This window comes from Diadema antillarum, unplaced genomic scaffold, assembly GCF_040938485.1.
Source record: "Diadema antillarum isolate AM-2024a unplaced genomic scaffold, OU_Dant_1.0 seq00000810_RagTag, whole genome shotgun sequence".
NCBI classification, from domain to species: Eukaryota; Metazoa; Echinodermata; class Echinoidea; order Diadematoida; family Diadematidae; genus Diadema; species Diadema antillarum.
In genome coordinates this window covers 3,348,741-3,366,156 of record NW_027271690.1, presented here as the reverse complement: position 1 = coordinate 3,366,156, position 17,416 = coordinate 3,348,741, and the positions used below count along the sequence as shown (strand labels likewise).

The window sequence follows — 17,416 nt, the reverse complement described above, 5'->3', positions numbered from 1 at the left end:
TGATGGAATATGTGGGAGATTAGCGAAACAAATTGATCGGGGGAACTGAGAGAGGAAAAGGTTGATTAAAAGAGGATATTCCCCTTGTACATGAGGGAACTTTTGATTTTATCGGAATGTAAGTGATAAGTCTTGTGCACTAAGAATTATTCAGAATCTAACCTTTGTTACGCCAGTGCTTAGACGGAAACTTTATGTAAGGGCGGAATCTTTGGAAATTCAAATTTATGAATGTTGTGAATTTTTCAACGATTTTTCCTTTCTTTCCTTTCTTTCTTTTCCTTCTTTCTTCCCCCCCCCCCCCCACGAACCAAAAGTGTGTGTGTGTGTGGGGGGGGGGGGAGCTGCAGCCCCCCCAGCCCCCCCCCCCCCGCTTCCGCGGCCCCTGTATCGTAATGGTTTGCGTTAATCATTACAAAAAGTCTACACACGTCGGCGGACAAACTCTTAATGAGGTATGATGTCATATTTTCATTAACATACAACCAATTGAAACCCGTTGCTGGTAGTGTATAATGAATATTCATTAATTGATCACGCGTTGACCTCATTTGCATACAAACACAGGTCAAAGATATTAGCCAATCACGAGCTAGCGCTGGACGGCTGGCTAGCGTGGTCGCGCTCCGCGAAATACCAGCATGCGATGCGCGCAGCTAGCTGTATTATGCATGCACTGAGGGGATAGCTAGCTAGCTATACTAGTAATATAGCTAATGTGACTAGATGTAGTTGTATACGTATGCATGCAACACAAGAAAGTGTTAGAACTTATTTCATATTTGGACTTCATCGAGTAGGGCCCTAGACCTCTATTCTACAAGTACGAGACTACTTCATTCTGGAACCAATGAATGAACACCCAACCCAAAGACCAAGGAGAAGATGTGCTTCATATTGCATCGGACATTTCAAAAAACTTCAAGAACTTCCAGAATTAGGCCTACCGCGGAGACCCAGGAGAAAACAACTGCAGTGCCAGTGGAACAAAAAGTCAGCATTTGATGTCGAGGTAGGCCTAACGTTAAACTCTACTAAACATCATTCTAATATTTTGAAGCATGTTTAAGTATTGTCTCATGTAACTGTTAGCGCCGATGTAGAATATAACGAATCAAACTAGTGTAATTTATAGAGGGGATTAAACTAGTAAAAGTCAAAACTATTTATGCATTCATCAAACAGTCACTAGTAAAAACAGTCAGTAACACTAACAGTGTAGATCTACTGTAAGGTATACACTCTAGTCTGTAGTGTACTAGCTATAGTAACTAGTAGTAGTAACAGCACCAACCGTAACCCGGTCCACAAAACCAGGGTCAGTGAGCGGTAATTAACACGAATGAGCCTTTTTCTTGCGTATTCAGCGGCAGTTAAATAACGTCCCTCAATTGTTCTAGCCAAGTTACAGTCTCGGGAGCAGGCCTCAGGCTTAGGGTGTAAATTAGGTCCCCCAACATGGACCATGTTGTCAGGAAGGCGGGTGATATGAGCGCCCATCTGGGGGGCGTTTCATCAACAAGTTCGTCGGAGGTTTTCACCGACAAATTTGCTATCAGCCAATCAGACGCAAGGATTTCAGTAGCTTTCAACAGTTGTCAGTGTATATCACTGACAAAAAGTTTACCGTTTCATGAAACGCATCACGTCCTCGACCACGTAATCGTAACACCATGATTACTTCCTGTCTCCCCCCCCCCCCCCCCTCCCCCCGACCCGGGGGGAAAAATGGAAAAAATTGGATGAATTTTTTTTTTCATCATTTCATTTTCATTTTCATCGACTGTAAATCTGACGTTAGTGTTTAATAACTGTCAACCATAAAGCACTGAAGCACAGCAGTATTTAATAAAAGTCCCAGTAAAAAAATAATATCGAACAGTTTAGAGACAGTAGTGCGTGGGTAGCTTTTTTCTTATTTCCGTGAGTATTATACTATACTTATAGCACAAGGTGATAGCTTATTAAGTATATTGTCTAGATTGTTCATCTCATTCTAGAAAATCGTTTTCATCATTTCATTTGATAACTTATCATAGAAACTCTAGTTCTTACAATTAATTATTGATGCTCTGTTTATTTTTACATGAAAGATTCTGGAGGAAGATGATCACACTCACAGGGTTTTAGTTCACTATACCGGATGGGGGGATCAGTGGGATCAGTGGCTGGAAAAGGTAAGATGTATTTTCCAAAATTTAAACTATGGTCAATGGAAAGCCAAATGCCTGTTGACTCCTGCTGATGTGCATGGATGCTGCATACATCTCATTTTATTGTGCTACTTATTCATCTTCACATGTACTTGAATAGATTTTCAAACATTTTTGTCATTTTCTCAAACCTAAGCTCAAATAAAGATAAAAAATACTCCAGAGCACAGTCTGGAGAGGACATCATTTGCCAAACACAAATCAGTTCAACTATTAAACAGGAACGTACAATAGATACTGCAATGTTGTCTTCCCAGAGCTGATCACTTCTTCATAATTATATACAATACCAGCATAGAAGAGAATTCCTATGTCAGAAATGCTGTCCATCTCTTGGAAAATGAAGGCACTGTGAATGTGTTGTACAAAGTCCCTAAAAAAGTCCTATGCTCCAAAAGCTCTTGGGAAGTTAAATTTCACTGTCAATTGTAGAATTTAGTTTAGCTGACTTGCGTTTGACAAATGATGTCACCTTTAATATAGAGTGTGATCTGGAGGGTTGTTTATATTTATATTTTTGTTTTTAGGGTGAAGCTTAGATTTGAGGAAATGATATGATTGACAAAAATGTTAGAAAATTTGTCATACATTGTATACAATGTGAAGATGAACAAGTAACGCAATAAAATGAGATGTATGCGGTATTGCACGTCACCAGGAATCAACATGTATAATTGGTAGAGATGCTTGTTCTTAATTGTGTAACATAATTCAAATAATCTATCAGGAATCTTCAGTCACGTGTCTTTTCGTGCTTACTTGAATGCCCTATGGTATATGGAATCTAAATAATGTTTTTACTCTGTAGATTGCTCTAATGTGAAACTGAATGCCCATTATGAATTTTTTTTGTTGCCCTATATCGAAATTGAATGACTCTCTATACTCTTCCATGCACTAATACGAAATTGAACAGGAAAACGTATATTCCTAATCATGTAACCCATGTTTAACATTAAACTGCCGAAGGGATAAAGCCATTGTTATAATTCAGTTATACATCGTACATGATTCCTTTCTACCTACTTATCCTTCGTGTGTATACTTACCACTTCTCTAATAAATGATGGGTGCTTAGTATTATCATCTTTGATTTACAGAGAGATTGTATGAACTTGACTTTTAATTTCAGGCGGATCTCATCACCAAAGAAGATTTTTCAGGCAGCTGCGGAACAGCAAGTGATGTCAAGACTGCGCTCAGGCTTGCCATAAAGGAAAAACTTACAATCAGCATAAACCAGAATCCGGAGTGCGTGGCACGTGTCCCTGTAGATCCACTGGTGTTCGAGGAAGTATTTGCACTTTGTAAAAATACTCAAGACCGTAACCTAATGAATGAGCTGAATGCCATCCTCGGACCCGACTGGAACGTAAGAATAACCAATATGGCAGGGGATTTCGCATACGTGAAAGAAAAGGGCCTTTACCTAAAGCTCAGGAAAATGAGACCAATTACCGAATTTGTGGAACGTAGTGGTACCCTGCAAGAACATCACCTGGAGAGAGGGCACTATCTGATGTTGAGGTTCATAAGGTCGTATGGAACTCGAGAAGAGTGGAAACAACAGAAATGAAGTCAAGACACAACAACGTTTTGTTTCAGGGTTGTTTAAGAGTTTTACAGTTTCTTAGTTTCAAAGTTATTTAGACATTTTACACTCACACGTCATTTCCATATTTTTTATGCAGTTTGATTCATTCATGAACTATGGCATACTTTTTTTTAAATGTAGATTTGGCTTTTGTTACTGAAGTTACAAAGTTACATATGCATAAGGGTCCACAACAGGTTTCAAACATTGTGTTTTCTTCTATATGTCAACATTATTCTATGAATATTTCTTCAACTCCTCGTCTACTGAATGCAATAAAATCGTATCTAATCAGACCTAAAGGACTTTTTTCTCGAATAAAGCAGTCACGACGTGGAGGGAAGCAGCGAGCTCTGTTCAGTAAGTGGCTTAAAAAGACAAAGACATGGCAGCTTAAAATTTTGCAGTCAGAATGTCCGCAAAAAAGTCTGCTTGATACCATAAAGAAACTGAAAAGAAAAAATGAGAAGTTGACAGACATAAAACAGAAGCTTGAAAAAGCTTTGAAAAAGAATGAACGCCTTGAATTGATCAGGAAAAAGTACAAGAAACGTGCTCTGCATCTCTCTATGTTACTGAGAAATAGACAATCAGGCAAGCGATCAGCATGGATGAGAAAAGAACATTACTCAAGGAGACATGCCAGGAGACTCTCAATGCATCTCAAAGAAGAGTGTCGGGCCAGGTTGCAATTTCTTGATTCGTGGGGAGTTCGTGTCATACATATCACTGTAACAGACACAAACAGTGGAGAACTGAAGGATATTTCTCTGATTGAAGATACAGAAGAGTTGTGTAGCATGACAGGATGTAATGAAGAGGACATTTTACAAAGGGTAAATCTCGCCGTGCTAGTAAAGGATGCTCATGGCATCTCAGATGAGTCTTGGAATGCACTTGCGTGTATCAGCAATATCCCGAATCTCAAAAAAGTAAAAAGCCACATGACAATCACTGAATGCGAAATGGATATCCCTTTGTCCAAAACCAAGTCGTCTAACCCAGGAGTTCAAAGAGATATAAAGGTACTTTTGAAAAAAGAAATTGAATGTCTTGTAGACAAGGGCATACTTGGAAAAGGTAAGCAGAACGTAGATGTGAAGATAACTGGAGATGGCACAGTGGTAGGCCATTGGCATTACGTGAATGTCACATGTACAATTCTAAACGATGAAGCCAATGCAACTTCCGCAAGTGTACATCATCCCATAGCGATACTTTGCGATGAAGAGAAATACAGTCAGTTGAAAGAACACTTGGTGGATATAGTGCAGGATGTAGCTTCCTTCACAAGTGTTGTCATTGACGAGTTGGAGTACACTATTCGATATCATTTATCAGGAGATTACAAGTTTCTTCTAACCATCTGTGGAATGGGAGCGGCCAATTCCAAATATCCGTGTATCTACTGCCTGATTGATAGTCAACATTTGCATGTTACAGCTCCCAAACAGCCCAGGAGAATCGGTGAAAAGGGATATTCCTGTGTACGAGATCCTATATTCAAGTCGATCGGAACGGAGAACGTAGTTTTTGATACGTTGCACATGTATCTTAGAATCACAGACAGGTTACTGAAGAAGATTATTCAGATGATCAACGAGCTTGACTTGCAAGAAATTGGATCAGTGAGTAGGTGTTATGCTCCTGAAAAAATGAAAAGATGCGCTAAGATGGAAGACATCTTGAAGAAAGCAGGTGTGCGTGGTGCTCCTCTGGCTTATGACAAAGATGCCAAAATGGTCAAATGCCGGGATCTGAGAGGACCAGAAAAACAAAAAGTTGAGAAAGTCTTGGATGACATAGAAAAGCTTGTTGACTCTCATGCACACGGACATGTAGTGGTAAATGCATGGCGCAGGTTTAGGGTTCTGTATGACGATGTTCGATCATTCAAGAAGGCTGAGGCCATGTCTCCTGACAGGCCTGCCAAATTGACAAAGTTGAGAAATGACTTGGTTGAGTGGTATGACAACCTGGTAGATGCTTGCACTTCGAAGATAGCAACCCCCTACATGCATCTCTTTGTAGTACATGCCGCTGATATCATAGAAAGGCTAGGTTCTATCCACATATTCAATGCTCAGGGACTAGAAAAATTAAATGACATGACAACAACGGAGTACTTTAGAGGTACTAATCATCGAAGAGGAGTTGAGTCACTAGTCCAGATCATGCGAAGGAGCAATAGACGCCTCTACCGTGCACACAAAGGCATAAAACTTCCACGAAAATCCTACAAGTGTGGAAAGTGTGGCAAATATGCTGGCCATAATAGTGCTACTTGTCAAATGTAGAATTATGTCACAATGAATCATAAATGGTTCATGCACATCCAGTCACCCAGACCATACAGAAGCAATGAAAAATTAATATGGATCTTTATGTTCATCGTTTTGTATAATAGTACAGAGATGTTGTTGATGTTCAAGATAGTATGCATGTCCAAAAAAAAAAAGGAGAAAAACGCAGGTGTTTAAACTTTGGGGTACTCTGCCCTACTTTGGGTAAAGGAAGCAATTGACAAAACTGACAGTTATTGTTAAAAAAAAAATAAATGTTTCTGTCATTCTTTATTGACGCCAATGTAATGTCATGATGTCTTGCCCAGCACATCACTTGGTAGGATGAGTGTCCATGCACAAGAATTGACTACTAAGAGCGCACTAGATAGAGTATGAAAATATCACTAACTCAGATTGGATGGTATGTCATTTGCTTCCAATTGCCAAAGTAGAGCAGTACTGTTCTGATGGAAGTCAACTTTTTGAAACTTAAAAATTACCCTTTGAAGAACATTGCATAATTGTGTATCTTTCCTGAGAATATAAGGGTATAAAGTTCTATTTTCAAATGTCACCGTTTCATGTTTAATAATGTTACCATGGGCGTCACCAGGGGGGGTGCGTTGGGTGCGAACGCACCCCCCTTCAGATCCTGAAAAAAAAAAAAAAAAAAAGAAGAAGAAAAAAAAGAATAAATCAGTCTGCGAGCGACCTCAACGGCGGACGCTAAATAATTACTCTTTTCTAATTTTGTTTATATTTTGCACCAGGGACACACACACACACACACACACACACACACACACACAAATCAATTCGCACCCCTGTTTCTGGCAGCACTGATTTTGTACATATCTATTAGTATTCTACAGTGTTTATTATTTATCGACCGTACTGTAAATCCGTACGATACGGAGCACTTATACACGTTTGCCCCATCCCACATAATCATAATATCCGCGATGAAAAGATTTTCTTGCTTTTTTTTAGAATTCAAGAAATCTGTCCAATTATTTCACCCAAAAGCAGTGGCGTAACTACGGAGCGGGGGAGGGGGGGGGGGAGGGGGTGCGCCCCCCTCCCAATCCGCTGGTAAAAAAAAAAGACTTACCGAAATAGTATTCCTCAAGTGTTAGTAAACTGCTTTTGAATGAAAGGGTGATCAAGAAATAAGATATTTTTCTATGATTTCTTTTAACCATAATTAGATAGGTATATAGTGTGAAACATTGTTGAAAAAGCCCGGACCCGACAAAAGATTGTGATTCAGCGTGATTCCTGGTTGGCATTCTGCATAATATAAGCAGGATGTGCGCAGTGTACTCAGTACATCCGAACGAAGAGTCGCTACAATGTTGCGCAATGTGATGTAGAATGTACACCTTTGTACCTTACGCTTCGTTATATCAAAGCTAGATCATTGATTTTGCAGTGTTGCTTTACATACTAGTCTATGTAAAAATGTCTTGCATTGCCAATAAAAAGACTTGACCTGGGCTAATTCCTATAACTTTTCCATGTCAAATTGGTATACATATACGACACACACACAAACAAACACGCACAATTAGTTTAGGGGATGCTCTAAAGTGCAGATTTTGGACATCCTTTCTCCGCTTGGTCACTTCGACGCCACCTCGCTGGTCATATACCTCCCCTGGCCAGTCATGAACATAAACCCACACCCTTGACTACCAGTGGCGGATCCAGGGAGATGGGCGCACCGGGCGCACCGGGCGCACCGGGCGTCCCCCCCCCCCCTCCCCCTTTAATTTCCAAAGCGAAAAAAATAATAATATAGCTTCAAACGGCAGTTTTTGGACAGTATAAAATGTCAAAATTTTCAAGCTCGCTCGCTCCTCTCGCTCGCATTTAGTCGTAATGCCATTCTCCTGAAGTTGCTGCCAGTAATTGCCGGCAGTTGCACCTGGTGCGCGCCCCCCTTAATTTCCAAAGCAAAAAAAAATAAATAAATAAAAATAAAAAAATAGCTACAAACGGCAATTTGAGGACTGTAAAATGTCAAAATTTTCAAGCTCGCTCGCTCCGTTCGCTCGCATTAATCTTTATGCCATTCTTCTGATGTTGCTGCCAGTAATTGCCTGCAGTTGCGCCCGGTGCGCCCCCCTTAATTACCAAAGCGAAAAAATATGGCTAAGAACGGCAGTTTTTGGACTGTAAAATGTAAAATTTTCAAGCTCGTTCTCTTCGCTCGCTCGCATTTAATCGTTATGCAATTCACCTGATGTTGCTGCCAGTAATTGCCAGCAGTTCTGCCCGGTGCCCCTCCCCCCTTAATTTCCAAAGCGAAAAACATATGGCTAAGAAAAGAACGGCAGTTTTTGGACTGTAAAATGTGATATTTTCAAGTTCGCTCGTTCCGTTCGCTCGAATGTAATCATTATGCTCTCCTGATATTGCTGCCAGTATTTGCCAGCAGTTGCGCCCGATGCGCCCCCTTAAATTCTAAAGCGAAGAAATATAGCTACAAACGGCAGTTTGTTTGTTTTTTACTGTAAAATGTCAAAATTTTCAAGCTCGCTCGCTCGCTCGCTCGCTCGCATTTAATTGTTAATTGACGCAATTCTCCTGATGTTGCTGCCAGTAATTGCCGGCAGTTGCGCCCGGTGCGCCCCCCCCCCCACCTCCTTTATTTCCAAAGCGAAAAAATATGGCTCCAAATTGCAGTTTTGGGACTGTAAAATGTCAAAATTTTCAAGCTCGCTCTCTTCGCTCGCTCGCATTTAATTGTTATGCCATTCACCTGATGTTGCTGCCAGTAATTACCATGCAGCAGTAAGATGCGCCCGGTGCGCCCCCCTTAATTTCCAAAGCAAAAAAATACGGCTACAAAAGGCAGTTTTTGGACTGTAAAGTGTCAAAATTTTCAAGCTCTCTCGCTCGCTCGCTCGCATTTAATGCAATTCTCCTGATGTTGCTGCCAGTAATTACCGGCAGTTGCGCCCGTTGCGCCCCACCCCTCCTTTATTTCCAAAGCGAAAAAATATGGCTACAAACGGCAGTTTTTGGACTGTAAAATGTCAAAATTTCCAAGCTCGCTCTCTTTGCTCGCTCGCATTTGATTGTTATGCAAGTTACCTGATATTGCTACCAGTAATTGCCAGCAGTTGCGCCCGGTGCGCCCCCCTTAATTTACAAAGCAAAAAAATATGGCTACCAACGGCAGTTTTTGGACTGTAAAATGTCAAACTTTCCAAGCTCGCTCTCTTTGCTCGCTCGCATTTGATTATTATGCCATTCACCTGATGTTGCTGCCAGTAATTGCCAGCAGTTGCGCCCGGTGCGCCCCCCTTAATTTCCAAAGCAAAAAAATATGGCTACAAACGGCAGTTTTTGGACTGTAAAATGTTAAAATTTTCAAGCTCGCTCGCTCCGCTCGCTCGCATGTAGTCGTGATGCCATTCCCCTGATATCGCTGCGAGTAATTTGTCGTTTCACACCGTCATTCCATAATCCATTCATAAGGGGTACAACCCTCTCCGGCACTTCCACACCGTCCCCCCCCCCCCCACCCTTGCTCGCTCCCTCGCATACTATCCCCCCCCCCCCCCCCACAAGATGAAATCCTAGCTACCGGCGCGCCGGTGCCCTTTCCCCACTTGGTTTCCCTCAAAAAACAGTAAAAGTTATAGGGATTGAGAGCTTCCTATATTGCAAATGTCTGTCCAAAAAATCTCGTAAACATTTAGTGTCAAAACGCACCCCCCTTGAAAAAAAGCTGGTGACGCCCCTGTGTTACTGTGATGGATGTACATGGCAAACTTTTTATGCTTCCGCCAGAAGAGGTCCGAGAAGTTTTCGGGTTGTCCGTCCGTCCGTGGATCAATCAAAATGCTACCAATTGTATATGATTTAAAGAATACAATGCCATCTAAAAAGCCCGTAAAAGAATCGTTGATGTAATATGCATTAGCTTCTATGATCGCAGGTCTCAATTACTGGTATGTCTTGAACATTATGTGCACTTCATTGAGCCGTAAGTCTTTACGCAATAATCATGATAATGACAACGGCTTGCAACTATGCAAACTACTAGTATTTCTTCAACTTTATTTTGAAATAATTTTTAAAATGTTTATATTTGATTTTTTTCAAACATATCTCACGTTTATAGAGTACAGCTGTGGGTCAAATTCTACTTTTTATAAGGTGTTCTGAATTTTTGCAAATGATAGTGCAGTATCATTGTTAGGACCTATTGTATTCCTTCACAGTACATGCTAAAGTGCTGTGTCGTGCACACTTAAAAAAGTGTTCATAATCATATCCATGTATATCAGTTAAACGACTTAGAAGCAATGAACACATGGCCCAGTTGTTCTGAAATAGAAATGAGTTTTGGATATGGATTCCTAAATGGTAGTTCTGAATACATGCACTCTGATACAATGATGATACAAACAGGTAATACATTGTACTATATTAGCAACTGAAATTTTCATGATGTTCCTTGTTATCGTTGCAGATTATGAAATTTATATAAGGTTTTTTTTTTTTTTTAGGGAATGTGGTGAATTATAATGTAATTCATTTTAAATCTTTCCAAACCTCCGTGAAATGTATAAATTGACTCTCTCATAATCGAAATATCCTAAAGATAAAGTCATCAAAAATATAATTGTATTGGCTGGAATAGTTTAGCTTATGAGTCATGCAGCCTGCTTCACCCGAAAGCTCATCAGCACTGACCAGTATTTTTGCATTCAAAAGAGAAGACGATACAACCCTTCGTGCCGTCTTCTTCCCTCATAAATGAAAGAAGCAAAACAAAACAAACAAATGGTCAGTCACTGATGAGCCTTATGGTGAAACATCCTGTACGTCTCATTAGCTAAACCATTCAAGCCAATGCAATTATACACACAGCTCCCCTAGTTCAGCGCTTTTCCAAACTTCAGTGTATTATGTACATACATTACACTATATTCGTATAAGCAAAAATATACCCCTGTTTTTTTTGTTACAAGTTTTACGCGCAAAGGTACAATCCTGCCATGAAATTAATCCGTACATTGTTGACACAATGACTTGTTATTCAATTTCACACGCGCTGGATTCTTTTCTAAACCGTCACATAGTTTTGCAGATATCTACTACCTTGTAGGACTAAATATTTAATTGATAAAGACAATAGATGATTTGTACCAATTCTGTCTCTTGTTAGAGCATTTGTACCAGTTCTGTATCTTGTTAGAGAATTTGCACGTATTGTAATTTTGCAGATGACTAAAAAAAAAAAAGACTGAATAAAAGCAAATGGCTGTTGGTCTACCGTCATATATACACTGTTTTGTGTTTATGTCCAAAAGGTTTTGTCAGTGTATGACATGTGTATACAGCATGTGCTTGTGTCGATTTTGCTGGGTAGAGGTGTGCCTGTGTGTGTGTGTGTGTGTGTGTGTGTGTGCGTGTGTATGTGTGTAAGAGAGAGAGAGAGAGAGAGAGAGAGAGAGTGGGGGGGGGGGGGGGGGTGGCGGGGGATCGAACTCAACGGAATCAAAAAGTAATTACGACAGTGCAGAGCGCAGTGACATACGAGTACATTATGCAATTCAGCCACACAACGACATTGAAAAGTGATTAATAGTTCGAAGTTTATTCATAGCCGTACACAAAAGTCTAATCCGAATGATTAAGTGTCAATTCTGTAATGATCAAATTGATATTTTTTTTATATTACTGATGTAATACTTTTCTAGCTGTGCGAGCTGTCTTTAATATTCAATGGGCATATATACCGTATTTTGATTTGGTCATACTCTACTAGTACGAGTAGTAGTACGAGTAGTAGTAGTAGTAGTAGTAGTAGTAGTAGGAGGAGGAGGAGGAGGAGGAGGAGTCGTAGTAGTAGTAGTAGTAGTAGTACGTCCAAAAAAAAAGTGTATGGAAGGGATTATAGAAGGCAGGAGATGCAGAGCACGCCAGTGCAGTGTGTGGTGTAAATGAGTGGACAGGAAAGAGTGTCGATGTAGTAAGGCGGCCATGAACAGTACAGAGTGTGGAGGTCACAAAGTACACTGTATCCGATCGCGATGCAGCGAGATCATTATTTTTGAATCTGAGGTTCATTTACATGAAGCCAATCACAGCGATCCAGTGGCGTGAGTAGTGATGAATATTAATGAAATGATCACGCGGTGACCGATTGCCCGAAAACCTATTAGCCAATCAGAATGCGGTATCCTAAAGTGCGGCACGCGTTAAATACAGTGTATCAGAGGCAGATTCCGTCAGCAGCTAAGGAATATGAATATTGCAGAGGTACCTATGGGAAAGTTTTTCCAATTGGCTAGATATTTCACATGAATATTCATTAGAATATGATTATTCATTTTAAGGAGTTACTTTTTGGTTGTGCGACAGGAATAGTGGTTCTTTTACGTCTCGAAGTAGGTCATTCTGATGGGACCTCTCCCTGCCTGTTCGCGCGCACCGCGCCGTTCATATAACGCGCGAAAATGTGTGTCCTTATGCGGAGTACTGAATCCTAAGGTGAAAAACAGCTAATTTTCAACTCAAAAGGTACCTATGTAAAATGTGTACAGAAATGTAAAATTTCTGCATCTACTCCTTGTGTACGACCTACATTTCCATTTTGATGAGTTACTTTTACTTCCCGAGATATTACTGCGCAGCTTTGGGCTCATGAACTAGACTTTGCGTGCATTAGCCCTATACCTGTCTATGCACTCAGATGAGTGCTTTTTCAAAACGCGCTCTGCGTATGGAAGATGTCACTTTAGAAATTGTAATGTCTGACGGTCGGTGTTGCATGGAGCTCATCTTAAGGCAGTAAATTGTTTGAAGGTATTAAATACTTGCACAGAGCTTGAAATCATCCAATATTTCACAGATGTGGAAGGAGCTTCTGTCTGCGATAATGGCCGGACCATTTCTGCTTCAGATTTGCGATCGTGTGCATTGTACACAAAATGGCCAACGCAAGGCTTTAGCACTGCGCGCTCACGATTATACACAAGCAAGCACAGTATATATTCGTAGGGACATGTATGTAGACACAAGTCCGCGTACAGGTTTTATGATGCTATCAGGGCAGGTTGGATGCTATACATGGCCGGCGGAACCTAGGGAAGGGAGCCCCCCCCCCCCCCTTTTTTTGCACCATACAAAGGATAACATAAAGTGTGACTACTTTGGGCCCCCCCCCCCCACTTTTTTGTAAGTGGCACTAGAAAGAAATAGAGACCTTGAAGTGTGAGGGCCGTAGGGCAGGGCTCGGCACTAACGGCGGCCCGGTTGCCCGGGGCCACCAAAAACGCACGTCGGGCCACCAAAATTTCAGAAATGAAGAATTTGGTGGCCTGATCGGGCCACCAAAAAAGGTTAGTGTGGAGCCCTGCCGTAAGGTTATGTTTTTGCGCTGAAGTCCTTTTTATTTATTTATTTTTTTTTTGGTTGTCAGCTGAAGAAACCCAGAAGTGGCACCAGAAGTTGGGTTGAAGGCCTTTTTTTTTCTTTTTCTTTTTTTTTTGCGTGTTAGCTCATGAAGCTCGGAAGTGCCCCCCCCCCCCCACTTTTAAAAACGCTCCGACGGCCCTGCTATAAAGTAGCTGCGCGCAGAGCAAGAAACGACTGAAGTCCAGCCGGCAATTTCAACCAATCAGAATCGAAAATTCATCAATTTATTCATTTAAAAAGATATCACAGTGGAAGATCGGGGGGGGGGGGGGGGGTCATTGGGCGCGCGCCCCTCTTTATTTTTTGTTAAATCAAAAGAAATAAAAAAATGCGCACCCCTTTAATTTTGTAAAGTCGCCTCCCCTCTACGGAATTTGTTTCATTTTATTTTTTATTTTTTGCTTGTCAGGTGAAGAAACCCGGAAGTGGTACCAAAAGTTTTGCTGACGGCCTTTTTTTTTTTTTTTTTTTTCTTGTTAGCTCATGAAACCTGGAAGTGGGCCCCCAACTTTTGAAAATGCTCCGTCGGCCCTGCTATAAAGCAGCTGCACGCAGAGCACGCAACGATTGAATTCCAGCAAGGAATTTTAACCTACCAGAATAAAAAGTTCATCAAATTATTCATTTAAAAGATATCATAGTGGCTGATGGGGGGGGGGGGGTGGGGAAGGTCAACGACAGCACGCCTCCTCTTTATTTTTTGTTAAACCAAAAGAAATTTAAAAAATCCGCACCCCTTAAGGCGCCTCCCCTTTACGGAATTCCTGGATCTGCATGGGCGTCACCAGGGGGGGTGCGTTGGGTGCGAACGCACCCCCCTTCAGATCCTTAAAAAAAAAAAAAAAAAAATCAGTCTGCGAGCGACCTCAACGCCGGACGCTAAATAATTATTCTTTTATATATTTTTTTTTTATATTCTGCACCAGGGACCAAAAAAAAAAAGAAATAAAAAATTCGTGGGCAAAACAATTCGCACCCCTGGTTCTGGCAGCAATGATTTTATACATATCTACTAGTATTCTGTTTTATCGACCGTACTGTACATCCGTACGATACGGAGCAGGGGATGCTCTAAAGTGCAGATTTTGGACATCCTTCCCCCGCTTGGTTACTTCGACGCCACCTCGCTGGTCATACCTCCCCCAGTCATGGACATAAACCGACACCCTTGACTACCAGTGGCGGATCCAGGGGGAGGGACGCATCGGGCGTCCCCCCCCCCCCCCTCTTAATTTCCAAAGCGAAAAAATATAGCTTCAAACGGCAGTTTTTGGACTGTAAAATGTCAAAATTTCCAAGCTCGCTCGCTCCGCTCGCTCGCATTTAGTCGTAATGCCATTCTCCTGAAGTTGCTGCCAGTAATTGCCGGCAGTTGCGCCCGGTGCGCCCCCCCCCTTAATTTCCAAAGCGAAAAATATACCTACAAACGGCAGTTTGGGGACTGTAAAATGTCACAATTTTCAAGCTCGCTCGCTCCGCTCGCTCGCATCTAAATTCTCTTGATATTGCTGCCAGTAATTGCCAACAGTTGTGCCCGGTGCGTCCCCCTTAATTTCTAAAGCAAAAAACAGATATAGCTTCAAACGGCAGTTTTGGGACTGTAAAATGTCAAAATTTTCAAGCTCGCTCGCATTTAATCTTTATGCAATTCTTCTGATGTTACTGCCAGTAATTGTCAGCAGTTGCGCCCGGTGCGCCCCCCCCCCTTAATTTCCAAAGCGAAAAAATATAGCTACAAACGGCAGTTTTTTACTGTAAAATGTCAAAATTTTCAAGCTCGCTCTCTCCGCTCGCATTGAATCGTTATGCAGTTCACCTGATGTTGCTGCCAGTAATTGCCAGCAGTTGCGCCCGGTGCGCCCCCCCCCCCCTTGATTTCCAAAGCGAAAAAATATGGCTAAGAACTGCAGTTTTTGGACTGTAAAATGTAAAATTTGCAAGCTCGCTCTCTTCAATCACTCGCATTTAATCGTTATGCAATTCACCTGATGTTGCTGCCAGTAATTGGCAGCAGTTCCGCCCGTTGCCCCCCCCCCTTAATTTCCAAAGCGAAAAGATATGGCTAAGAACGGCAGTTTTTGGACTGTAAAATGTAAAATTTTCGAGCTCGCTCGTTCCGCTCGCTCGCATGTAATCGTTATGCTCTCCTGATATTGCTGCCAGTAATTGCCGGCAGTTGCGCCCGATGTGCCCCCCCCCCTTAAATTCCAAAGCGAAAAAGTATAGCTACAAACGGCAGAGGTTTTTTTACTGTAAAATGTCAAAATTTTCAAGCTCGCTCGCTCCGCTCGCTCGCATTTAATTGTAATGCAATTCTCCTGATGTTGCTGCCAGTAATTGCCGGCAGTTGCGCAAAATATGGCTCCAAATGGCAGTTTTGGGACTGTAAAATGTCACAATTTTCGAGCTCGCTCTCTTCGCTCGCTCGCATTTAATTGTTATGCCATTCACCTGATGTTGTTGCCTGTAATTGCCAGCAGTTGCGCCCGGTGCGCCCCCCCCCCCTAATTTCCAAATCAAAAAAATATGGCTACAAACGGCAGTTTTGGGACTGTAAAATGTCAAAATTTTCAAGCTCGCTCGCTCCGCTCGCTCGCATGTAGTCGTTATGCCATTCTCCTGATATTGCTGCCAGTAATTTGTCGTTTCACACCGTCATTCCATAATCCATTTATTGGGGGACAACTCCCTCCCACAACCTCCCCCCTTGCTCGTTCCGCTTGCTCGGGCTCGATCGCGTTCATGACATCAGTGTAAGAATTATTACTAGAATTTTTTTTAGATTATACCATGATTTATAGGCAAATTGTTCAATAACAATTTACTTCAAAATGTACTGATACCTTAAACAAGTGGGTTTGTTTCAAGTCGATAAAACACGCAATAAACTTGCATCAAATTGCACTATTTACAACATCAAAATGCAAAAAGTGCTCACCGTGGGAGGGGGACACTCCCTCCCACATCATCCCCCTCGCTCACTCCTCTCGCTCTTGCTTGGCCGCGTTCATGATATTCAGTGTAAATATTAAAACAGGAAGTTTATTTGGATGATACTATTTTAGAGGCAAATTGTTCAATAATAATCTTCATCAAAATATAGTGCTACCTCAAACAAGTGGGACTGTTTCAAGTCGATAAAACAAGCAAAACATGCATCAAATTGCACCAGTTGCAACATCAAAATGCAATTTCAGTTCTAACCGTGGGAGGGGGTTGGGCCCCTCCCACATCCTCCCCCCTCGCTCGCTCCGCTTGCTCGGGCTCGGTCGCGTTCATGACATCAGTGTAAGAATCAATGCAAGAAGTTTATTGAAATGATATAATTTATAGGCACATTGTTCAACAACAATTCCCATCAAAATGTACTGCTACCTTAAACAAGTGGGACTGTTTCAAGTCGATGAAAACACGCAAAAAGCCTGCATCAAATTGCACTATTTACAACATCAAAATGCAAAAAGTTCTCACCGTGGGAGGGGGACAACATGCACTTCCACACCCTCCCCCCCCCCTTGCTCGCTCCCTCGCATACTAACACCCCCCCCCCCCCCAAGATGAAATCCTAGATACGCCGGTGCCCTTTCCCTGCTTGGCTTCCCTAAAAAAAAAACCGGTAAAAGTCTAGGGATTGAGAGCTTCCTATGTTCCAAATGTCTGTCCAAAAAATCTCGTTACATTTAGTGTCAAAACGCACCCCCCTTGAAAAAAAGCTGGTGACGCCCCTGATCTGCCACTGTATGATATACCTCATGATATTAAAATTCTTAGGTCTAGTTCTACTTGTATAATTATAATAGATCCTGAGTCTACTCCTAGAATAGCTAGTTAGACCTAGTCTAAAACGATGGGGCATATAAAGCAAACATTATTATAGTGCTCGC

The 17,416-nt window shown here is 41.7% G+C and overlaps 1 protein-coding gene across 1 annotated transcript in view; it reads left to right on the top strand.

Moving 5' to 3' along the window:
- Nucleotides 1-5,480: 5,480 nt before the first annotated feature.
- The window catches only part of LOC139739694 (UDP-glucuronosyltransferase 2C1-like), a 28,138-nt gene continuing 16,202 nt past the window's right edge, over nucleotides 5,481-17,416 (top strand). Inside the window, exon 1 of the mRNA XM_071650304.1 lies at nucleotides 5,481-5,786. Within this exon, the coding sequence (XP_071506405.1) occupies nucleotides 5,481-5,786 (306 nt within the window). The remainder of the gene's footprint in view (nucleotides 5,787-17,416) is intronic.